The sequence below is a fragment of the Folsomia candida genome, unplaced genomic scaffold (assembly GCF_002217175.1).
Source record: "Folsomia candida strain VU population unplaced genomic scaffold, ASM221717v1 Fcan01_Sc006, whole genome shotgun sequence".
Lineage (NCBI taxonomy): Eukaryota > Metazoa > Arthropoda > Collembola > Entomobryomorpha > Isotomidae > Folsomia > Folsomia candida.
The window spans coordinates 9,376,361-9,401,804 of NW_019091198.1; the positions used below are offsets into that span (position 1 = coordinate 9,376,361).

General features: G+C 39.5%; 1 protein-coding gene across 9 annotated transcripts; it reads left to right on the top strand.

Moving 5' to 3' along the window:
• The first annotated feature begins 313 nt into the window (after positions 1–313).
• LOC110850681 (histone-lysine N-methyltransferase 2C) lies at positions 314–24,854 on the top strand. 9 transcript variants are annotated; one of them, XM_035853051.1, is made up of 51 exons: positions 314–1,164; positions 2,041–2,369; positions 2,445–2,679; positions 2,778–2,972; positions 3,101–3,313; positions 3,433–3,806; positions 3,926–4,045; positions 4,135–4,301; positions 4,383–4,862; positions 4,983–5,264; positions 5,350–5,511; positions 5,598–5,636; positions 5,742–5,895; positions 5,996–6,023; positions 6,107–6,268; positions 6,365–6,534; positions 6,617–6,684; positions 6,791–6,944; positions 7,014–7,061; positions 7,139–7,347; positions 8,088–8,219; positions 8,316–8,411; positions 8,499–8,934; positions 9,019–9,121; positions 9,247–9,449; positions 10,420–10,553; positions 10,714–11,199; positions 11,803–12,075; positions 12,586–13,141; positions 13,263–13,492; positions 13,605–13,776; positions 13,870–14,353; positions 14,454–14,730; positions 14,873–15,079; positions 15,349–15,900; positions 15,980–16,138; positions 16,229–16,785; positions 16,869–17,109; positions 17,196–19,134; positions 19,267–19,731; positions 19,808–20,419; positions 20,509–20,639; positions 20,722–21,273; positions 21,365–21,535; positions 21,696–21,805; positions 21,903–22,146; positions 22,280–22,528; positions 22,604–22,876; positions 22,975–23,279; positions 23,414–23,543; positions 23,624–24,854. In XM_035853051.1, exons 2-51 carry the CDS (start codon positions 2,063–2,065, stop codon positions 23,897–23,899), a joined length of 14,322 nt encoding a protein of 4,773 aa, XP_035708944.1. In that variant the 5' UTR covers positions 314–1,164; positions 2,041–2,062; the 3' UTR covers positions 23,900–24,854. The 9 variants fall into 9 exon arrangements, with proteins under 9 accessions (XP_035708944.1, XP_035708943.1, XP_035708946.1 ...); XM_035853050.1 differs by having other exon boundaries at positions 315–1,164; positions 14,451–14,730; XM_035853053.1 differs by having other exon boundaries at positions 315–1,164; positions 14,451–14,730; positions 15,355–15,900.
• Positions 24,855–25,444: the final 590 nt, after the last annotated feature.

Here is a 25,444-nt window from a genome sequence, read left to right on the forward strand (position 1 = left end):
TGTCCTCTTACCTCTTTGTTAATAATAATGTCTCAAATTTCGAGATATGCAATGCTCTCCTGTCGAACAACGTTATTCTCTTTCAATACTAAACTCTAGTAACTGCTCGCATCATAATTGTCCAATAAAGTTTAGTTGCAACACACCAACACTCCTGACAAGTAGTAATAAGAAGGAAGTTAAAGGATTCTTTCTTGCTATTTCAATTTATTTATTATTATTATTCAATCACGCAGCTAGTCAGGCAGTTCACCCGGTTATGGCACAACCACCCTCCAAATTACGCCTACCTCGTCGACCAACAGAAGAAGAAGAAGAAAAAAACTTGTTGCAAACTTGTTAAAAAATAGTGCAATTTTGTGTTTTTATCCTCCACCTCTACATCAGCACTTCGTCATGCAGGTCATTATCATGCAGGAGCAGCAGCTATCACCGGACAGCAAAAGCTTGTCCTCCTCTTCTTCTCCTCGTCGTCGTCGTCTCAGTTTCCTCATCATTGTGCTCTCTGAAGATTCTGACCATTGTTTCCTAAAGTTCCCCCTGCGTCTCCTCCTCTACACGAAGAAGAAGAATGTGACCACCCCCCCTCGAAAACACGACCTCCAGGAGAGTGATCTCCTACCCATCATCGTCGTCGTGGTCGTGGAGTGCGTGAGTGAGTGCGTGCCTTTCGGAAGCAGTACAGTACCTGGTGGTACCTGTACATAAAGCAGTGCGGCATCCTCACGGACGGCTTTTCAGCATCATCATCATCATCCTTGCATTGTTTGCAGTGATGATCATTTTCGTCGTATGGTGGTTTTATTGTGATGATTACTTGGAGCAGTAGCAGCGCTTTGGTGGTGGTGGTGGCTGGTAGAATATTGGCTGGAGGAGAGAAGAAGCTCGCTCTAGAGGAGGCATGGAGGAAGCTCGGGCACAACACTGACATCACATCCCACTCAAATCAAATCTCTCATTTCCTTCCAAACACAAACCTCTCTTAGCCAACCAACCAACTACTTACTTGCTACATACACAGGACTACAACACTTAACAACATCAGCAATATAGCGCGGTCAAAAGCGCCACCTTAAGACCTTATCCTCCTCCAAGGAAAGAAGGACTCTAAACCGTTCATTCATGGATAAAATGCAAGACATAAGTGTTATTCATTCCTCCGAGGTAAGATCTTATCGTCGTCGGAAGAGTTGTTTAGTTACGCTAATCCTTTCGTGGTGGTGATGTGGGAGTGTGGGGTTAAACTACTTGTCTGAGTAGTTATCTCCTCCGTTGAATGGATGATAAGTCTCGCTGGGGACTTTTTTTAGAGGAAGAAAGTATCCTTTGTAATTTGTTTAATGGATTGTTTATTTATATTGTTCACGTGAGTGTGAGTAGCGTGAAGTGAAATGTACAAAGTTATGAGGAACTTGTTTAAGAATGAAATATTTATGGTTTTTTAAGACGACAAGGAGAGATTCAAGATTAAAAAGGACAACTAAAGCTAGAAATGTTATGGAGAAGAGTTCAGATGAAATATTGTACGTTAGGGAAGACGAGAAGAGTTTTAATGTAGTTTTTTAGTTGGGCTGGGAAATCAAGTTTTGTAGTTTAAAATGTACATTTTAGGCTTCAGGATTTTAAAATGTCAGTAGAATCAAAGAAAATAATTAACCAGTTGTCATTACCATTCTTGGCATTTTGTATTGATATTGATGGACACATAAACATTACGTATTTTGTGATCTGTGATTGTGTTCGTGCAATTAGTTCGTGACGAGTTCCACGTTAAATCTATTCTAGTTTTCTATCCAAATATTTGAGCATGACAAATCTTGTTGTGTTTATTTTGTGATAAAGCACTCCTTAGAAACTTGGGATGATTTGGAATTCAATAACTTCTAATTTTCGGGGGACAATAAAATTTTGTGTAGTGATTACTAACTGATGAAATTAAAGTGTAATTTAGTAATGATTGCTTGAAGTCTGAAAGTTTTAGTTTATGACGACGCTAACGTGGATGATTAACGTGAATGTGTTATTTTGTGTAAATCTCAGATGGTGTAGAGGGAATCCGGGGATGGATTCCACATCCAGGGAGACATTGGGGATGAAAACCTTTGAGCAGTCCGACAGTGGGGAGTTTGTGACCAATGCGGACTCTCTCCCCTCTACGTTAAACATCCGAGGAGGTGTAGGAGATGTTCCTTCCTTTCCACACCAAAAGACAGTCGTCTCTTCGAACAATATCTTCGAACTCCAAGAGTTGTCGTCATCCATGCCTCCGTCAGAGGTGGTCGTGCCCTTACTTCTGCCTCCCAGAAGCCCCTCTAGTAAACCACCTCCTCCAGACGTGGGCCTCCCCTCTTCTGGAGATTCTCGTACGAGTAATTTGCTTACTTAATTAACGCGTGCATCGATGGATGTGCATAAATCATTTGTTTTAATCTTTTCTATTCTAGATTCCATTAATTCGTCAAATACGGACTCCGTTCGCCTTAAAGGATATGAGACTCCCAAGTTGCCAAACTCTACCGACGCGACAGATTTTGGGAATAGAGTTTTAAACTACTTAATCCCTCCTCAAGCTGGAGGGACCAAATTTAAACGAGGGCCGGGAAGACCTAGGAAAGATTTTCTTGGTGTAACAAAATCCCCTAGACCGCCTGCGAATCAGAAGATTAAACCTTTTGTGGGGTGCGTAAAAATATGCCTATCCTACCTGAACTCAAAAATATTGTATATCAATGTTTAATTGATGGTGATTTTACGTAACGCACTGTTATTTTTTATAGGGGTGTGAGAGGAAGGAAAAAGTCGGATCTATCAACTCCATTGCTTAACTATAATTCAACCTCTTTCAACTCGGAGATATCTATAGGAGGCTCCCCACCTCGGGGAACCGACGATACTGCGGAATCGGATAGTAGCAGTGTTGCCTCGTCTTTAGAAAAGTTACAGGATGACTTTTCAATGTTTCCTGAGTTGTGGTATGTGATATGCAAGCATTCATCTTTTTACAAAATACAATTAAAAAGATATGTATATCATGAGAGTATAATATGATAATAACGAAAATGAGCAAATAGGTCAAATAAATAAATTGTATTACTTGTAGGCCTGGGAAGCTTTGCGGGTTTTGTAATTTGGGAGAAAGGAGTATGCTAGGACAAGGAGAATTGCTTCGTTTGGAGATACCGGAAGGTTTCGATGCCCTTGCTGTATTGAAAACGCTAGCGCCAAAGAGTCGAATAGAGCGAGACAGTGCTGTCGACAAAAACAACAAGCCTGGATTGTTTTCAAGGCGTCAGAAGGGATCAGGAAAGATGAAGTAAGTTTTACACTATAACTTGATAGACCTTCACAAATATCACACACACAAACACACACACATGTAGTTTATATATATATTCGATCGTGTAGTTATTAATTAATTAATTGTTTTTGTAGACGGCTAGTTTCTCAAAGTAGCTTGGAAAGCTTAAATGAACCAGTTGATGAGATTTGTGGACATTCAGAAGAGCCAGAAAGTCAGTTAGTGTTCGATATTGGAACAGGAGTATATTTTGTCCATTATAACTGTGCCCTATGGTGTGACGGTGTGCAAAAGAAGACGGATAACACTTTTTCAAATTTAGAAATAGAGATCCTTCGAGCCCTTAGTCAACGTTGTCAACACTGCGGGAATTTAGGGGCCGGACTTATGTGCAAAGCAGACGGATGTAATGTACTCTTACATTATCCCTGTGCAGCTATCAGTGGTGCATTTCAAGATTCGACTACTACTGTGTGTTCATCTCATGTTGAGACATTATACGCAGAAGGTACGTATGCAATATAGTACAACCCAAATATTAGCTTCCGTCCGTATATATAAATCGACTTTAACCTTACTTAACAATTACCAATGTATATAAATATATATATATATATATATTTACAGGAAAAATTTCGGGAATCTGCACAGTGTGTGACTCTAGGAGCGATATTACATCTTTGGTTATGTGTAGTTCATGTGGACGACATTATCACGGTTCATGCATGGCTTTAAATTCCGACCCAGGTAAATTACCACGTTATGCAAAAATTCTAAACAGCCGTACTACATTCTTGATTTATTCACTTGTTTAATATTGCTGATTATGTGTGTAGGTATTCGAGCAGGATGGCAATGCCCAGCTTGCAAAGTCTGTCAAGCTTGTCGGCAGGCTGGAGAGGAAGGCAAATTGTTAGCCTGTGATACTTGCGATAAGACCTATCACATATTCTGCCTTCGACCAGCATTGTCTTCAATACCTAAGCATAGTTGGAAGTGCAAGGTATTTGCCTATCTATCTGTTTTACATTTTGTAAAATTTAAATGATTGGGCAATTGTTAATGTATTTGTTTTATTTTGTAGATGTGTCGTATGTGTACAGATTGTGGAGCAAGAACTCCAGGGTCAGGGCCTTCTTCAAGATGGCATGCCAACTTCTCAGTCTGTGATTCCTGCTATCAGCAACGTAATAAGGGATTGGCGTGCCCATTGTGTGGAAGAGCTTATCGTCACGTCGCCCAGAAACTCATGCTGCAGTGTAACCAGTGCAAAAAGTATGTTCACGGGACCTGCGATCCAGCTGCTGATTTAGCAACGTATCAACAAAAGAAGGAATTGTATCCAGATTACGAGTACATTTGCGTACCATGTAAAGCATCTGGAACTGGTCTCAATACTTTGGGTGGAAATCCTAAAGTTCTTTCAATCCTGAGAAGGTCGGATGAGTCAGAAGACGGAACCAATCATAATATGTGTGCTACTTCCCAAGATTCTCTGCTATCTTTGGAAGATGATTCATTTCCTGGGACAGAGAATAGCAATGATCTCGTATGGTTGGATAAGGTACAAATTAATTTAAAAAAATTAAAATGAACCTGTTATGAAACTTCACATTTATATTTCGTATTTATGCATTTGAGCTTAAATTGTATAAATAATAATGCGCGTCTTTAAAAATTTTAGTCGTTGGCCAACACGCCTTTAGATGAAATAAAACCACCGCAGCTGCCTCCTCACCACCACCATCATCATACTCCATTATTTTCCAAAGACAAGCAATTTGTGGGTATGGAGAAACTACAAAAACGAAAGTTTTTAACGGGAAGATTAAAAGCAGCCGAAAAAGTCGATAAAGCAGCAGCCACACATTCCGTTGGACGAAAAACAAAATTTAATGAGTTTGCCAAAAAAAGAGGCCCAAAGCCAAAGTTGAGGTTATTTGGGAACTCTAGAGGGACCATGAGCGTGAGTGATTAATTATTTGTATTTACCTGTCTTGTATATATAGTTTATTTGGTATTTAAATATACGCACGCTTATGAAATTGTAGCGTTCAACTTCGGATGGTTTTAACAAAGACGAAGAGCCTGGAGTTGAAAATCGTATGGTGCTGTGCTCAGCTCGAGATGATTATGTTTTACAGCAAGATGTTTGCGTCATGTGCGGAGCTTTCGGTAGCGATTTGGAGGGTCGTCTCATTTCTTGTTCTCAGGTAAGAGTGGTTGCTACCCTTTGTAATGTTTACGTAAATACGTTTTTTAAATACGGTTTTTAACATTCTTTCTTTGCATCTCTCAGTGTGGCCAATGCTATCACCCTTACTGTGTCAATGTGAAAGTGAGTTCTTTGCATTTAATTCAACAATATATGATATAAGTAAATATATTAGTAGTTAGTTTATGAAATATAAGGAACGATTTCACTATTTTTTTGTGTATACAGGTTACCAAAGTGATCTTGTTGAAAGGATGGAGGTGCTTAGATTGTACGGTGTGCGAAGGGTGTGGTCAGAGGAACGACGAGTCACGCTTAATATTATGCGATGAGTGTGACGTTTCTTTTCATATATACTGCATTGAGCCACCTTTAGAGCGAGGTATTTTATTCAATAGAAGCAAAAAAACTTTACTACTTGATTCTATGACTATATTAGAAAATTAATTTGTTGTATTCTTTTACTCATAAATCTGCTCCAGTTCCTCATGGGTCGTGGAAATGCCAGTGGTAAATCACAAATTTGATAGCTTAGTAATATACAATTAACGTCAGGGAGATAACCACAACAATGTTTGTTTTATTTATGTCAGGTGTGCCGTGTGCCATTATTGCGGGTCCAGCTCTTCGCGTTGCAGTGGATGGTTTGAGAACTATACAAAATGTGGTTCTTGTGCATCTCAAACTCAATGTCCAGTTTGTAATGTGAATTATACGGAAAATGATCTCATAATTAAGTGCTTAAAATGTGAAAGGTAAGATACATTACCAAACGTCCAAACATAAGTTTTTTGCAATGAACTGGTCGAGCGTCAAAATAATTTTGCTTATAATTTTTATATATATAAAAGGTGGCTTCATGGAGCTTGTGATATGATAAAAGACATTAAAGACGCTGAGAAATGTGCCGATGGACACTATATATGCATTTTGTGTCGACCAATGGACACGTTGCCTCTGCATTTGCGCCCACCTCCAAAGATTGCCTTTGCTAAAAAGGAGCCCCCTGCTATAACTCATGGTGATTTAAAAATTTAAACATTGCATAATGTCGCATCACACACAAATTAACTAACTACTTATGTATTGATTGACATGTGCAGATGGTATAGTGATGAAACCAAACAACAATCATATTCTCGTTGACGGAATTAAGGTTCGTATTCCACAGGTAAGGTCATGGAATAAATCATCATGCAGTTAACAACGTAACAATTGGACTTTGCAAATTATGAGAAAACTAATAACATATGTATTGCGTTATTCCATTTATACAGGAAGTTGATGGAATTTACCTTTCGGAATTTGGTGTTCACCAAATCAAGTCCCTTACTTTAGACCTACCAAGGAAAAAGAGGAAAAAGATGCCTAATATATCTGACATGGAAGCCGGTATATTAGCTGCAATAGAATCGGTTGTATGTGGAGAAGGTAAAAATATATTTATGAGGCTAGTGAGCTCTTGTCTGGCGTCTTTTAATTGTAATCTGAATTGTTTAGATGACAAGGGACCAATGAGAGACCTCAATAAAATGGATGGTGAAAAAGGTATGTTTTAAATTAACTAAAGATTTATTTGAATATGACATTGTTCTGTAATATATTATTTATTTACTTTGTTTTAGAAAAAGATTCCAAAAAGAAACAACGTAATCTTCAAAAATTGGGAATTGGAGGATTTCTGGTTCGTCTACGTGGACCAAGATTTAAGGATGAGGACATGGACAGTTTAGAATCTGGAGGCCTTCTGCTTGACGGAGAGAAACCTAAACGGAAGCCTCAGAAAAGAAAAACTAAAAACAAGCTTGTAGAAACCTTCCCTACTTATTTACAGGTTTGAAATAATTCCAAAACGACTAGTTTTCTAGTCTCTTATTTTCAATAGAAAGTCATTCAACTTAGGAGGGGAGCTTGCGAGGTTGATAATAACAGATCCTGATGCCCTTTGGATATGTGGTAGGGTCCCATGAGTGTACTAAAACCCTGAAGTGGTTTGACTCCATAGCCACATTTGCGCCCGCCACACCCACTCAAAAATGCCCAAAAAACGCTTTCACTCCAGGTTTCACTCATTCAAATCCACGCCAAAAATCCAATTTTACTCGGATTTTGAAATTTCTTTCACCATTACACTCCCAGATAGTTGCTTTCTTCAATCCAATGTCAAACTCAATTTTGATGATGATTATTTCGCAGGCATAATTTGCGTTGTGGATTACTACAACAATGCTCATTCAGAATTTTAAATTTTAAAAATACTAATAATTTCGAAAATATTGAGTTTGATATCGAATTGAAGAAAGCAACTATCTGGGAGTGTAATGGTGAAAGAAATTTCAAAATCCGAGCAAAATTGGATTTTTGGCGTGGATTTGAGTGAGTGAAAACCGGAGTGAAAGCGGTTTTTGAGCATTTTTGAGTGGGTGTGGCGGGCGCAAATGTGGCCATGGAGTCAAACCACTTCAGGGTTTTAGTACACTCATAGGACCCTACCACATATCCAAAGGGCATCAGGATCTGTTATTATCAACCTCGCAAGCTCCCCTCCTTAATTGATTTCGTATTGATTATTAGGAGGCCTTCTTCGGTAAAACACTGATGACTCCTGCCAAGGATATCAAGGACATTGATCTCTCTTCCATACGAGATGCTGATTCCACAACCGAAAATAATTTAAAAAGCGAGAATACCATCAAATTATCAAAAGTATGGTCAACTCTCAAAATTGGATGAACAAATTTATTTTCATTTGTGCATATGGATATCTATATCAAATTTAATTCTGTGAATTTTATTTTTCAGGAGGAATTACTCGACCTCGAGTCCATGAAATCCAAGAAATCACCTGATCAAGCTCAGAAACCAGACAAGCCAAGAGAACCAAATAAACCACATGCGGTAATTAATTGTGTCTATTTTACGTGCCCATTTTAAAATATGTGTCAGTGAGAGCAATTTTAAATCAACGTCCGTTTGTAATATTAGGCTGCTGCGGTGAATGAAGTTGAAGGGATGGACTTGTTAACTGCTGACCTGCTGGATCACGACTTAGTCAACACTATCATGAACGAAAGGAATATAAAAACCGAGGTCGACATGTCAGACAATCGCCGAGGTCTTGATGGCTCGTCTCAGTTACACAACTCTGATGACAATAATCATAAAGATGAGCTGACAGACTTCCTCAGTGCTCAATTTAATCTTGAGTCTATGGATGCTGCTGGGCTTCCAAGTATGGACAGCAAAGATGTGGATGACATATTTAAAGGAGTTTTAGTTGAAGAATCACAAGAAGGTCTTTATCACGTTGCACCAACTGTTGTGCCATCTCACCCACCTCCCCGACCTCGACCCCCAGTCCCAACAACCCCCTCGGGTGGTGCACCATCAATAATCCCTTCGCCAATTGCTCCACCATCATGTAAGTTTGTATTTCACCATAAACTAAAAAGTATGGTTGCGTATGGTTTTGTAAGTGCAATGTTGTGTCTCTCTCCCTCTCTAGCTCAAGGAAGTCCCTCAGTTCCAAGACCCACAGGCGTTCAACAAAATCTTGCTTCTCCAGTTAGTTTTCCACCTCCATCCCCATATCATTCTGAATATAGCAAGTAAGTTTGTCACACTGTTTGTGTATTAAATTTGTTCAGAATTTGTTCATTTGTTTGTTCATCTTCAGAACTTTCTTATTTGTGTACTAACTAACGCCCTGTGTGATTATTGTTTCCAATTACAGCAGTCCGCAATTCAGCCCAGCTTTCTCAGAACCTCCTCCAAGTCCATGGCCAGCTGCGGCTGAGGATTCTGACCAGCCTAGCAGTTATAACCAAAGAAGTATTCTCAAGTGGGAAGCAGACGAAGGGTTAGGACATAGTGCTACAATTTCCGCAGTTTTGTATGCAAACATTAATCATCCCGAGTTAAAACGGGACTATGCCAGTAAGTTTCGGTTTGGTTTTGTCAAATGTAAACTGACAATGGAACCTCTTTTCAAGCTACACGAGATAAGCTTAGTGACTTATGCTAAAAAATCAAGGTAAAAATTAGAATTGACGTGGCACTTATCTTTCCGTTGAATGGGCACTTGGAGGTCAAATATTTGAGGGCAAAGTTCACAGTAGCGGCCTGTTTTTTTTCTCAAGCGGGCGAGGGGATGAGTGAAAATTTTCTCCTTCGAGGTCACTCCGCTCCGTTCTCGTACGCTCGCACATCATTCAATGCATATTATTTTTGACAAAATTTGACAATCTCGTAAATTGGTGCATACATTTATTTAATTTTATATTTGCTTTTAAAATCCTACTATCCACCGATCCGTAGTAAAAAAAAGTGACGATGGGTTCAATAAATTATAAGTGCATATCGATTAATGAATATGCATTCCAAAAATATACAACGAAATGTGGCAATAAAAATAAGTCAACTTTAAGGATTGTGATTTCTAATTAATTAATACATTCATTAATTATACGAACTTATAATTTATTGAACCCATCGTGACTTTTTTATTACGGATCGGTGAATAGTAGGATTTTAAAAACCAAATATAAAATTATACGAATGTATGCACCAATTTACGAGATTGTCAAATTTTGTCAAAAATAATATGCATTGAATGATGTGCGAGCGTACGAGAACGGAGCGGAGTGACCTCGAAGGAGAAAATTTTCACTCATCCCCTCGCCCGCTTTAGAAAAAAACAGGCCGCTACTGTGAACTTTGCCCTCAAATATTTGACCTCCAAGTGCCCATTCAACGGAATGATAAGTACCACGTCATTTCTAATTTTTAGCTTGATTTTTTAGCATTAGTCACTAAGCTTATCTCGTGTAGCTTGAAAAAAGGTTCCATTGTGAGTCTAATCGTCGAAATTACATCTACAATCATTTTTTCTTCTTATTTTACTCAGGTTGGGCAGAAAGATCCAAGCAGATTGCAAAGATTTGGAGAGGATTGCCAGCCGATAAACGTGCTCCATATTTACAAAAAGCTCGGGAAAACAGAGCAGCTAGTCGAATGCAGAAGGCGCAGCAGGTATGCAATGTGAGACTCGTAATTTTGTTATTGTTTTTGTAGGAGGTTTCGTATATTTTCCTATATACATAGAGTCGATGGTCGAATATTTATGCGAATTATGTAGTAGACAACGCATATGTAGTAAATAGTTCTGAATTTTTATCATGTTATTTCGTGCACGTCTCAGATACCAAAAGATATTTGCAATGGATCAACAACTTCTAAGAAGGATGTTGCACAACTCTCCTCACCCGAAAACTCTCAAACTTCTCCCAAGGGGTGTTGTCACTCTCCACAGACACCCTCCTCTCACCCGCACACTAACGAGTCGAAACCCACCACTTGCACTTCTACTTCCACTACTTCTACTAACGATAAACCTAACAGCTTTACTCAGTTCCCTCCATCCTCCTTATGTTACACCCACCCCCCGTCTTCGCCTGTTGCACCACCACCATCTCAATATGTCAACATTAAACCTGTTGATCATCGACGCGTTCAAAATATTTGCACTTCTTCCACTTCTTCGATACCACCATCAGTTGACAAGCACTACTACAATGAAAAACAATTGTTTGTGGACCAGCATATCAAAGTGCTGACGCCGTCGGAAATTATGAAAAGCCTACCAGATTTAAGCCAAGACGAGTGCGGTGTGTTTTCGTCTAGAATGGTGAGAATTTTGGGGCAAATTTCCGCAGCCGTGAAAGAACTCTGCATCCCATGCAAACTATATATTTTTCTACTTTATATATGCTTTCACAAGTCCTTCTTTCTTAATTGATGCTGCTGCCTGGTTGAGTTAAAGTTATTATTGCTTCCATTACTGACTGATCGATGGTTATTGTCGTATCAAAAGTATATCACTATTGTTGTTTTTACTTTTTTTGTCGCTATTATTATCAGCATGGACTTCTTCGTCGTCGTTCATAACTCAATACGCGCATCCTGTGTAAGCTAGACATTGAGACGAGTTATCTGATGAGACCAATTATAGTAGCTGTATACTTGGTTACAGTTGTTAATTGTATGCAATTATCTCCAATTTTTCAGGACGACTATATTTAAGCATGTTGTTCTCTACGGTACTATCTCCTAATTTCCATATAAGGATGCGTTGATTTATTGTTATATTACATTATTTTTGGTTATTGTTGATTACATTTTATTCTTCGTTGTGGTGATAGTAGTTTAGCGTTGATTGAAAGTCGTTTGTTTTTTGTCTTGTGTTTATCCGCTCAACTCCGTTCTCCAATTTTGAAATTTTGTGTTTCAGGACCAGGACAAGGTTATCACAGTCAATCAGAAAACGAGAGTTGAGACTCAAGAGGAGAGACATTGGAAGCAAATGCAAGCCCTTCGACAACAGCAGTCTCAGTTGCAAGATCCAGGAGCAAAGGATCCAAATTCCGCACAACAACATTCACAAATGCCGTTCTCTCCCAGTCCTGGAGTGCCTGGGATTTTACGCCCCATTCGTCATCCAAATGAGATAATGATTGGAGGAACAGACAACATTAGACAACCTCTTCATGTTACAATGTCGCATGTAAGATATTTTACACAGTGATGAAATTGATAATACAAATATAAACCTGCCGTCTTGGCTTAGAGGCTTGACCATCAGTGTCATGACTCAAAAAGCCGAGAGTTCGATTCCTCTTGAGTTGTATTATGCAGCAAAAAGTGTGGAACGAACTGGTATGGAAATACAAATTACTGTTCGGTGCCGGCAGATAATCTGCATAGGATTGTCTGGCCAAATCCTAAGATAGTTTGAATATCTCCTTATTTACATCCTATCCTGTTTCACCGTCCACCCCACTTTTCAATTTCAATAATTACTCCCTTTCCTCTACAGTACCTATCCTAGTAAACCTGACATGCCAGCCCTAACTATACCTTTCCTTGTAGTTGTTGATGTCAGTATCTATCCCTGTCTTGGTATTGGAAACGATGTGGCTCACATATCATATACCGCAGACGTAAAAGATTGAACAGAACAGAACAGAACAGAAACTACACTTATTAATAACGATGTATTAAACGTATGTTTTAGGATCAAAAGATTTCTCCACTTCAATCTCCACAAGTCCAAGCGCAAGCTCAACAATTACCCCCAGCACTTGGACACCCTATAAGATCATCTGGACCCACCGAAATGGCTCCTCCCGGCCAGATGACAGGTCAAATGTTTAGTCCACGGACTGGCGTTCCACCTGGTCAACACATTTTAAGATCTCCCGTATACAACCGTCCTCAATTTATTCCTTCTCCGGTAATGTCAGCTCCTAGCCCGAGCGACAATTATAGCAATATTCAAACACCAGAAGACAATACTCGGCCAAACTGCTTCATTGAATCAGACAACATGGTTTCTCCATCCGATCCTTCGCAATATGGTCAGAAAATACCTGGAGGTCCAATGACTCCGATTGACACTTCTGACATGGGAAACACAACTCGTGGTCCATCAGCTTCACCTCAAGGGCAAGAAACGCGACAACACTTGCGAGATTTGCTTCAACGTCAACAAGTTAAAAAACTGGAACAAGATCAAATGTCTCCAACTATGGAACCACCTCAACAAAATGCTCCTCGCATGTGGTCTCAAGGTATGTCCATATCACTCGCCTTTCCTGCCTCTGTCATTATTTATGAAGGCGTATGCATGTGTATTTGATTAAATATATTCTAGTCTATTAAATTTATTAGATCCACATTTTTGTATTTCAGAAGAATGGCAGAAACCTGGAAATATTGACAATAATCAGATACGACATTCAGTTCCTGGCGGAATCCCACCTAGTCACACCCACACCATGAACATGAATCAATTTAGACAACCTTATTTGCCTGGTCATCCCAGAATGTCCACTGGACTTGCTCAAAATATCCAAACAATGAACAGACCGAATGACTTTAGAATGAACGTTGTACAGCAACAACAACAAGTTTCAAATCAAGTGAGTTATTGTTGATCAATCGAATTTGTTGACTTTCCACAAAACTATTATAGTTCGAGAGAAAATGTTTGATTTATTTTTAATTTTAATTTCCTTATTCTTTTCACTATAGGCTCCAGATATGCGAACTCGTATGATGCTACCTCAGCCAAGGGGCATGATGGGAGGCCCTCCTTCCAGACAACTTCAACCCTTTCAAGGAACTCAGCCTAACCAATTTCAAGTTTCTCGTAATCCCATTGATCCATATGGTCATCTGGTGGTACAACAGTCAAAGATGCAAGGTATATTTAAATAATTAAATTTTATCACATGTCAAGATGGGCTTTTTTGCTGGTCACAATTGCAATCAATAATATTTAAATCTGCTGTTTCAGGTGGTGGAATCGTCTCATCGCCCTCTATGCTTGCTCAGCAACTTGGCCGACCCTTACAACCAGTAAGTGCTGGTCAAAATCCACAGGATCCTGGAATTGTCCAAGTCCAAGGGACATCAAATGCAATGTCAGAACAACAGCAAATGAATGCTCCATCATCTATGGCTGAACCCAGCACATTAGCCTCTCATCTTCCCAGTGATCACCAAGAGCTTCCAGACAGCGTGACGGCAGAGCTTGAAAAGTTGGAACAAGAGCAACACAATGAGCACAACGCGGACCCAAGTGAACTTGCAGATTTAGGAATGGATGATGATGAATTGTTAGGAATGGGTGCAGATTTTAATATCTTGGAATACGCGGATCCAGAACTTGACGAAATTGTAGTGGGTGGCGAGAAAACAAACATTTTGGATAACTTAGACCTTGAAGAAGTACATGACAAGGATGACAATCGGGACAAGAGGAAAGAAGTGACGGGAAGGTAGCATTAATAACTATTGCATAATCTGCCAACTAAAAGTTGATTAGGTTAATTGTTGTAGTTGCTAAACATTGTGTTTTGTTTTGCTATCTTTCAGTAGAGGCGTGAAATCTGAAGATACAGAATATACCCCATCGGGAAAACCAGTTCAACCAATGAAGATTCCAACTTCCAACATGAATGTACCACCAAATTCTGAGATGCTTTCATCTCCTCCGAACGCCAGCTATAACAACGCGCCTGCAAATATGGAGAATGTAAACTCACAACAACAGCAGCAGCAACAACAACAACAGCAGCAGCAACCCGTTCTAAGGCCGGCCCAACCACCCCCTCCTTACCCAGGACCTCCTCCTCCATATCCAGGAAGACCTCAGGTAGTGCAACCAATTTGGCTTGCTTTATTGTGTATAATATCCGTAGATTGTTGTTGATTGCTCTCCTCAAATCCTGTACTACTACTATCAAATGACTGAAGATCTAATGCTTTGTAATTTTCCTATTAATTGCTGCGAGTAGCTAGGAAATAGAAATGGTTGTGGTTTGAACAATGCTGCACAGCCACCAGTAATGGGGCCGAATATGGGGATGGGGAAGAACCCTGTGGGGGGACTTATGAGCGAAGGAGGGCGACCCCCCTTTCCGCCCCATGTCTCACCTTCCGCAATGCTTTCCAATTCTAATCACCATCTCTCAATGCAACAACGTAAAACTCTCCTGCTTCAGGTAACTTTATCTGTCTCTGTTCTTTTACCTTTTTAATAAACATCGCAGAGGAGCAGCCTACTAAATATCCTCTAACTCTTAACTTATCTTCTGTAGTAAAGTGACTAACAGATTGTTGTTGTTTTAAAAAATAAAATTTAAAAAAAACATTTTACTTTAGTATTTATATTTTAAGTTTGAAATATTCCAATGAGTTTGTCGGTATATGTTATTACTTATGGAACTTTGTTGTGAAACGCTGTGTTATAACGGGAATTATTTGTTGGTAGGAACAGCCGTTGTTACTGGAAGACCTTTTAGAACAAGAGAAACGAGAACAATTGCGACAAAATTCTGGTCTAATTGGTGCTGCTCCAGAAGAACCGCTCTTGAGTGACTTTGACTTTGAGAGGCTGAAAGCCGACGTCCTTTCCTCATCCAACCTCCCAGTCAGTTTGTCACCCCCAACTGTAGTGGCAGGAATGAGGAATCAACAACAATGTCCACCACAGCAAGTTATTCAAGAATGGCAAATGGACAATCAAATGATGATGCGAGGGCCGGATCCCCCTCACCTAGAACAAACCCAACATGTTGGTCCTCATCCTTCCGCTTCACATCTTCCACCAGGTCCATCTACGGGTGCGTCTGCTGCCGCAAATATTGCAAGGTTGCCCATGCACCTTACCGCTCCTCCAACCCCACCCGAACATCCCACCAACGAACAAGAGAGACAACTTCAGATTCAATATGAACAGTGGCTGCATGGACAACAACACGTGCTAAGCGTGCACTTGAAATGTTTTGAAACTGAAGTTAACAAATTGCGCAAAATTAAAAAGGTGAAGACTTAATACTTGCAGTAACCATTTATATTTACATTATTTTGGGATTGTGCTTAATAAAATACTTTTTTTGCAGTCACTAAACAGTAAATTACGACAGTTACGTAAAAACAACAATGAACTGAATGATAATGATTCGTCCGAATTGGACAGAATTGCGAAAGAACTACCTGCCTTACAGAAACAATTGGATCAAGCACGAAAACACACGAGACAGCACAACTTACTCATTACAGTAATTAAATTAATAATCATAATGATTTTTGTTTCTAATCATTATTCAATGATACATAGATTATATACTTATTCATTTTCTCTTGTTCAGGATTACCGCAACAAACAACAAAAGAGACAACAAATCATGGGATTGAGCCAAGGTGGACAAGGTGGTGGTCCCCCAACGCAAGCATCCCCACTAGGAGCTGCTTCGTCCCCATTGCACTCGACTCCTCAATCTCCACTTATGAGTCCGTCTCCGTCCATGCAACCATCTCCTCTGATGCAAATGCAACATTCTCCTATGGCAAGTCCACTGACTCCAAGTCCAGGCCCGGCGGGCGGCTCCTTGTCTCAAACGTCACCAAGAGGCTCATTAAACACTGTTCACATGATGGATGACCCACAGTTCAGTCCTAACGACGGTTCCAATCGACCTGGTCCAGGAAGAATGCATCAAATGACAAACTTCCGCGTGGCTCCTACATCCGCGAGTGGTCATCAGATTTTGCTTTCCCAAGCGGGGGGAATTAACCCATCAATCAACCCTGGGATGGTTATGAATAGGGGCATGAATCCCAACATGGTGCAAATGCAACATAATCGGCCAATGATGGAAGCTCAAATCCAAAGGATGAGAACAACTTTGCCCCAAGATCATATGAGGTGAGTGAGACTATTTCTTTTCAAGAATTAATATCACATGGTTGCATAATATTATTAATTGTTAATTGAACTTTTTGTTATAGAAATGTGAATCCAATGGCTTCTAGATTTCAAAGAATTGGGATGAACCAAGAAATGATGATGAGAGCTCGTCCCCCTTCAAATTTTCCCAATCAGCCTCAATTGGTGATGTCTCCAACGGGACATTATAATGTTTCTCGTGTACCATTTCCAAGCCAAAGTCCAACAGGCTCAACTAGCCTGCGAAGTCCATCTCCTATGATCCCAATGGGTAATATGCCAATGGGTAGTCCGCCAAATCAGGTAACGAGAAATAAATGCAAATCTTTACATGTATCTATTTGTTTGTACAACAAAGTATTACATAAAAAACTCTTGTATTTATTCAGATGATGATGTCACAAAATCGAGTTTCGCCAGCTTCTTCACCGATGCGCCGTCCATCCGGAAGTGGAAGCATTGGAAGTGCTAGTCCAATGGCAGAAAGACCTCAAAGTGTGGAAAATCCCCTCACCCCGCGGGGAAACACGGGAAGTAGCCGACCCCACACCCCTAGCGGACCTTTAAACTGTCCTCAAATGGATCAACAACAGCAACATCATATTCATCAACAGCAGATGAATAATCCGATGGATATGCAAAATTTCAGCCCAATGGACAATTGTGGTATGGGAAACATGGGTAGCCCTTCTTCCCATAAGATGCATAATTTCATGCAAAATCCTGGCGATTATCAAGGACAAATGATGAACAACGACTATAATAATGCAAATGTGAACAACAGTGGAGGGGGTGGAGGAAATCCTCACGTGATCCCGTTTCCTACATTTTCATTTTTTGATGGCCCCGTCAAGCTTGGTCTTAAAGGAGGAAATCCCTTCTCGGTAGTCACCGAACATACTCCGTCCACATCGAATTCCAATGTCGTGGAGCAGACTGCCAATACTACTGTGAATCAAGTCCCAATGCCTCCTCAAGCATCCGCATCGCCCGCGAATGTTGCACATCCTGCAGGAGGAAGTACGCCAAGCATTACCAGTAGTAATATTCAGCAGCAAGTGAATAATACATCTCCACCATTGGCAAATTGTCAAGGTGAAAGAATGGAGATTTCTTCTGGTTCAAAGTCGTGTGGTCCTTTAGTGGCTCAACAACAACAAGGATCAGGAGGAGGAGAAGCAAAACAAAATATTGAACCACTTCCAACGTTACAAAATTCGACCCCTTCAACAGCTTCTGCCGAAAATGACATACCATTATCCAAACCGGAAATAATTACTAATTCGATCCAGCCTGTTAACAAAACCTCTGAGATTCTTGCAACCAAAGAGTCTAGTGGATCACGCAATACGTTTCCTTCGAATGTCCTAGTTAATAATGATTGTTCTCAAAGCCATAAACAAGGTGACGGCGACCAAAAACTGTATAATCACGTTTCCGAAGGATCTGAATTAGTGAATCACAAAGAAAATAATTCCCCTAGTTCAGTGGCTGTTACAAAAGTGGACACCCCTCCTCTAATAACTGAAAACAAAAATCACGTTCTTCCAGCTAATTATACTACAAATATTACTACTACGCTTACCGACGAAATAGACGCAGATAAGGTTACAATAGTCCCCAAGGAACTGACTCCAAATATCCCCCCAATTAATAAGAAGGAGAATGTCATCCCATCAGATGAGATTAAACATTCACCGATTGCCAATCACGATCAACCAATTTCACTTGGAGGACTGCTTGATAGACGTAATTCATCAAGTTCAGAAGGGTTGCCGGTTGAAACAACTTCTTCATTTAACCACATAGCCTTGAACCATTCCACAACTGTGACAACCCTTGACAATACAACACTAGTGGAGTGTCCAGATACAAAGCCACCGCAAGCCCCACCATCGGAGGAAGATGTGCATAATTCTTCATCGTCCCAAGTTGCAATTGAAAATGCAAACATGGCTCCTCAACCCCCAGTGTCGGCTGAGGAATCTTCTCCATTAATGCACAGTATTCTTGCTCAACCACAACGGAGTGTATCTGTTGAATCAAATTCGTCATCTCAAACAATGCAGGACGCTTCGCCTGGGGAAGCACAATCTACAAATGCTCTACTTAAACAACTATTACAAAACACTGGTTGTGCGAGTACAGCACAAACGTCTGAATTCTCTTTAACATCTCTCACGACGAAACCTCCCACCTCGACAGTGCACACGTCTCACTTATCAGAGGCTGCGACGAGAATACCACAACCTGCTACGCTGCCTAAATCTGCATCCTTATCTGGTCCTGATTCTGATAATGCTATCGTGAAAACCGAAATTTCAGAAGGTGTGTATAAATTTATTCCACATAAATGATTGCTAATTATGGATAATAATCGCCAATTGCTAAGTAATTGGCGATTATTGCTAATTATATTATTTGTATAATCATGAAGAATAACTTGATGTAATTCGTTAGATGCTGAAAACCTTCAACAATGTTCTCCTGCTCAACTGATGGAGACAAAAGAAATCGTACAACAGCAACAAGTACAGCCTCAACCACAACATCAAATGCCTCAACACATGCAACAGCAACAACAAATGATATCTCAGCAGCAGCAACAGCAGCAGCAACAACAAATGATATCTCAGCAGCAGCAGCAACAACAAATGATATCTCAACATCAGCAACAACAACAACAAATATCTCAACAGCAAATGTTATCTCAACAACAGCAGCAGCAACAACAACAACAGCAGCAGCAACAACAACAACAGCAAACTCACCAGCAACAGCAACAATTTCCGATCGTTATGTCACCAGTTACTGAAGAAATCACTGTCCCTATTGTACATATAGCGCCGCAAATTCCACTAGAACCTGCTTTTACAAAAATTGAGGACACGGACGATTTATTAACTAATGAAACTCCTATTTCAAGTAAGCGTCTAGATTGAATAAGGTCTAATTTAGTCAGCATAAAATTAATGGTGTGTGTGCTTAAATGTATTTGCAGAACTTTTAGAAGCCAAGAAAGCAGACGAAGAAATTAAAAAAGCAAAGCGGAGGCAGTATCAATCCAAGAGAAAGCAAGCTGCTGCCGCCGCCGCTGCTGCTGCTGGAAAAGAACCTCCAGCCGTTCCCAAAAAACGACCTCGAAAAGCTGGGAAACCAGAGGAAGATTTTGATGGGTTTATTGACAATTTTATGATCCAGTTACGCCAACTTCCCCCCGTCGGGATTGTAGAACCAGATTTGGGACATAGCTACAACATTTGCCCAGTTTTTGGTGCCGGCGATTATTCTAAACTAAATGTCAAGGGGTATGATTTGCGTTTTGGAGACTTGAGTGGTATGATTGGTCGATGTAGTTTGAAATCGGGGAGCGATTATTATAATACGAAACCGTTTGGCAAAATTGTGGCACCACCTGCTGAAAAATCTCCCCCATCGCATCGTGGATTTTACAATCAAGAATTTGCTGCTCCTCGAACATCACTGTATGGCACTAAACAGCAAACTGAAAGTAGAACACCTACTCCTTTAAGAGAGACGGACACTCCAGACACGATCGTCAGTTCATCATCACCTGAATGCACTTTAAGAGATAGTCCTGACCTGTACCCATGTAAGCAAACTTTCAACAAAAGATAACTTTTCATGTGAATTTTTAAACTCAGCTTATACTGATAACTAACTCCATATGGCTCCTTATAGGTTTGAAACTTGTGGAAACGGAGGAAGACAAGAAACAACACTTGAGAGACTCGCCTAATATCCATATTGCTTGTCCCATTCCAATCCGACCATTGCTAGCTGCAAAACTAGCGAAAAGACAACTAGATATGGTAATACATTGTTGTTGTTTTTAATAAAAATCATTCTAGTTTAATCAGTTTAAATGCATTGAATGAATTATTTTTCTCATAGGACAAGGAAAATAACATCAAGAGTATTGCTGCATCTAAAGCTCGTGTGCTTGGATTACGCGAAAATGGCAACATTACAGTTACGCTGACTTTATCCTCTGCAGCTGTGGATGAAGTGCGGCTAGTCCTTCGAAACCTTGCCAATATTTTGGCAATTGACACTCCGACCTGCCAAGTTGAGAAAATATACCCTCCCCCCGATCGGAAAATGTTTACATTTAAAGCCAAAGATTCGACTGATAGTATCGATTTGCAGTGCATTCTGAACGGATCTGCAAAATTTTGTAAGCACTGTGACGTGCTCGTTGTAAACAACTTTATCAAGAAAAATTCAGCTGAGCTGTTGGGCTTAAACTCGCCCTCTTCCTCGGAAGAACTTTGTTTCTGCAGTGCAAATTGTTTCGTAATGTTCTCCATGAGTCATGGCGTGTCTTTAAGACATAACGAAGATAACACGAAACATTTGTCAGGAGATCCTAAAAAGCCGGACGATCCCCGATCTAGCGCTGTACGAAACTTGTTAAAGCCAACTTTGAAAAAAGACCATAACTTGGTAATTATTTTCGCATTATTTGCATTTCCCAAGTTTGACATACATTGTTCAGTTGCAAATATTTTATTTTAACCATTTCTCATTATATTAGAATGACAGAAAGACACCTGGTGTCCACATTCCAGTGGAAATTGTACCGAAAGTAGAAGTAGTGTCACCTGAAAAGAAACCTGAAAGAAAGGACGTACGATTTAAGTATTTTACCCCTCCTGCCATTGCTCCTAACAAATATAAGAAACCAACGGAAAAGGAATTAACAGAGGTACGTCTTTTATTTAATATGGTGTGATCGGAAGAACGAGAAACTATTAGTTTCTCGTTCTTCCGATCACAAAATTTTTCCTAATAGTTTCAAACTATTAGGGAAAATTTTTCACGTTACATGCATTATAAAATTGACGTTTGATGTTCTACGATTACAGATGCTCTATAGACTTGGTATCACCGTTTTGCCTGCTAAAATACCAGAGGACACTCGGAAATGTGCCTTGTGCTACCAAGTTGGAGATGGAGTGTCTGATGGTCCTGGAAGGTACGAAATTCATAAATGAATATACACATCACCCCTGCTTCACTTTCATTTTTGTTTGTGTGTCCACTTCAATGGGTTTCATAATTGTGATTTTCAGACTGATCAACTATGATGTTGATAAATGGATTCATCTGAATTGCGCCTTGTGGTCAGAAGAAGTATACGAAACAGAAAATGGTGCACTAGTCAATGTGGAAGTAGCGTTGAAGCAAAGCCTAAATGTTGCTTGCGCACTTTGCAAGCTCAATGGAGCATCAGTTAAATGTTTCAAAGTCCGATGCACTTCCGTTTACCATGTTGGTTGTGCTGTGAAGGATGGATGTGCATTTTATAAAAACAAGGTGAGTAAGATGAGGCGTTTTATAAAAGCAAGTGTTCGTATGATAGCTTACCAAACTATAAATTTCGTAGTTAGTTATGTAATCGTTTTATTTTATACACACAAGACATAAGTATGTATTGATACAATTTTAGAGCGTCTATTGCAATGTCCATATTCCGAAAGGAGAAAAAGAAAACGAATTGACCTCTCTATCTGTGATTCGACGGGTATATATTCAACGGGATGAAAATCGACAAGTAGCCGTGGTCATGCATCATGGGGATCAACACCACTTGCTTCGTGTGGGGTCCCTCATTTTCCTCAATGTCGGACAACTTCTTCCCCATCAACTCCAAGCTTTCCACACGAGACACTACATCTACCCCGTGGGCTACAAAATAGTATGTCTCCCAAAAAATAAATATTTTAACTATGCAGTCAGAGTTGTCATTCCTTAAAAATAATGTGTTGTTCAGGTTCGATTTTACTGGAGCATGACTAAAGCCAACAAAAGATGTCAGTATATTTGCTCAATTCACGAAACGGACGGAAAACCAGAATTTCGAATAGCAGCCCAAGAGGGTGATGGAAAAGAACATGTTGTGAAATCCTATTCTGCTCAAGGTGCATGGCTCCAAGTGTTAGAAGCTGTAGCCAAAGTTCGAAATGCAAATGATTGCATCAAGGTATTCCCAAGATATATAACTGGTGAAGATTTATTTGGACTCACAGAACCAGCAATTGTTAAGGTATAAATTCGACCAGCTTTATATTTTCCATTTTTTCTGCGGTCAAGCTAAAATACCTATGTAACTATCTCTGTATATTCATTTTCCATACGAAACAGGTGTTAGAATCTCTACCCGGTATTGAGACTCTCAACGACTATAATTTCAAGTACGGTAGAAACCCTTTGTTGGAGCTTCCTCTTGCCATCAATCCCAGTGGATGTGCAAGATCGGAACCCAAGTTGCGAACTCACTTCAAACGATCTCATACCCAAAGGACAGGTGCTTTCAGGGCGTCCTTGCCCACGTCTGTCCTTGCATCAAATGAAGCAGCGTGTCCATATTCAAAACAATTTGTACACTCAAAATCATCACAATACAAAAAAATGAAACAAGAGTGGCGCAACAATGTGTACCTAGCTAGGTAATTACTATTTGCGATAATTAATTTAACCCTTCATTTTGTTCCCTCTTATTAAGTTTTGGAAACATTATTTCCATAAAAGCGTTTAATTATCCCTTAATAATAATTGTGGACAACATTTGTGTTATATGCAGGTCTAAAATTCAAGGACTTGGACTTTATGCTGCTCGTGATATCGAACGTCATACAATGGTTATAGAGTACATTGGAGAAATTATCAGGAATGAATTAGCAGAACTACGGGAGAAAAGATATGAAGCACAAGTATGGGACTTCAAATTTTGACATTCTTACTATCTAGTATTGTCGTGAAAAGTGGAAATTAACATTTAATTCGCTTACAGAATCGTGGGATATACATGTTTCGAATAGACGACGACCGAGTAATTGACGCAACACTATGTGGAGGTTTAGCAAGATATATCAACCACTCCTGCAACCCAAATTGTGTAGCAGAAACCGTAGAAGTTGATCGAGACTGCAGAATCATTATCTTTGCAAACAGACGCATCTCAAGAGGAGAAGAATTAGCATATGACTATAAATTTGAAGTTGAAGATGATCAGCACAAAATTCCATGCTTGTGTTTAGCACCAAATTGTCAACAATGGATGAACTAAATTTACATAATAAGTACGTATGTGTGGCTTAAAACGTACGTGACCATTTCAAAAGCAATATTACATGAACCACCATCACCACAACCATAATATTTCTCATAATTTCAACACACCAATTCACCTCTTCACACATAATAATACTACTAGTACTACATATTACGTTATTAAAATGGATAGTTTGGCTTGCTATCCAAAGATTGAATTAGTTTTTGTTTTTGGTTAATCGAAGCAATTTTTCTAGTCCCAGAGGAACAACCCAACCATAAAGAAGATATTTTTAGTTGTTTCAAATCCCAGATATTACTGAGCATAATATTTCCTGAGTACAACACCAAATATCTGTTTAAATTTAGTAATACCTGTGTGTGTTTTTTGTTATCCTGTGGTATAATAATAAGTGTAAAACGTAAACCAATGTTAAATGTTTTTATATGCAAAATACTTAGTTACATAATAGTTCGTAAATTATTATAGCGTATGTATCATGTTTATTTCCTGGGGTAGTCAAATATATCAGACAAACAGATAATCAATGTGCAGAGAAAGAGATGTCAGAATAGCGTTTACTTGTTATTATTACTGATACTGATAATAATTGTCTCCATAATAATAATAATAACGATAATAATATATTAGCAAAATAATTAAGTGTATATTGTGACATTTACTTATATATTGATACTAATTACCACAATTTGTTAACAAGAGTGATCTGCATATAGTGCTGCACATGTATTGTATTATAGCTAAAGATGGCTAATCAGGGAACTCTTACAACCACTATCCTTCCTAAATGTTGTTTCTTTTTATTGTGTGTGCAAAACCATAAAGATAATGCTGGAAACATTTTGCATATTGTATTTTTTAAAAACATATATATTACAGTATTGTACTCCAATTATACGCGTTGATATACAACACAAAGAAACAATCGACTTTTCATATTATGACTGAAGCTTACTGTGTCCATTATTCTCATAATTTCTGTCAAGACAGCCATACTCCAATTTCATCCACCTTTTCACTCCACTCTTGGCCCTCTTGAATCGAATATGCACAAGTCCAAATAAATGAACCTATTCTCCGGTTAAACTATGCATACCTTCATCTGCATTCGAAATAATTAGGTAAATATACTTCTGCATCGAAAATCCTGGTTCTATTCAGTGCAGTGGTCGGTATTCTGGTTGCGACAAATTTTTGCAGGCGCATGAAAGCCAAATTGTCCCAAACAAGAAGAAGGTTGTCTTTGCATCATTTCTGTGGTTTAGAGTGAGGAATCTAAACCTGATGTTCTCAAATTCTCTGTCCGTGCCATGTGTCCTGTCATGAAGACCATGCCATGTCCATGCCAGGACTGCCCCCTTCTTAGCATAACATCCACACCTCCAACCAATCTCTGCACCAAGAAGTTAGATAAGTTTGCCTTATCCACGTCGTAGTTGGACGACTGACCACGTTGGGTCACGGGAGATACAATGCGGACTGCGATTGCGTCCCAAACTCTTATGACTTTTTCATACTGGGTTGTTCTTATGCCTTCGT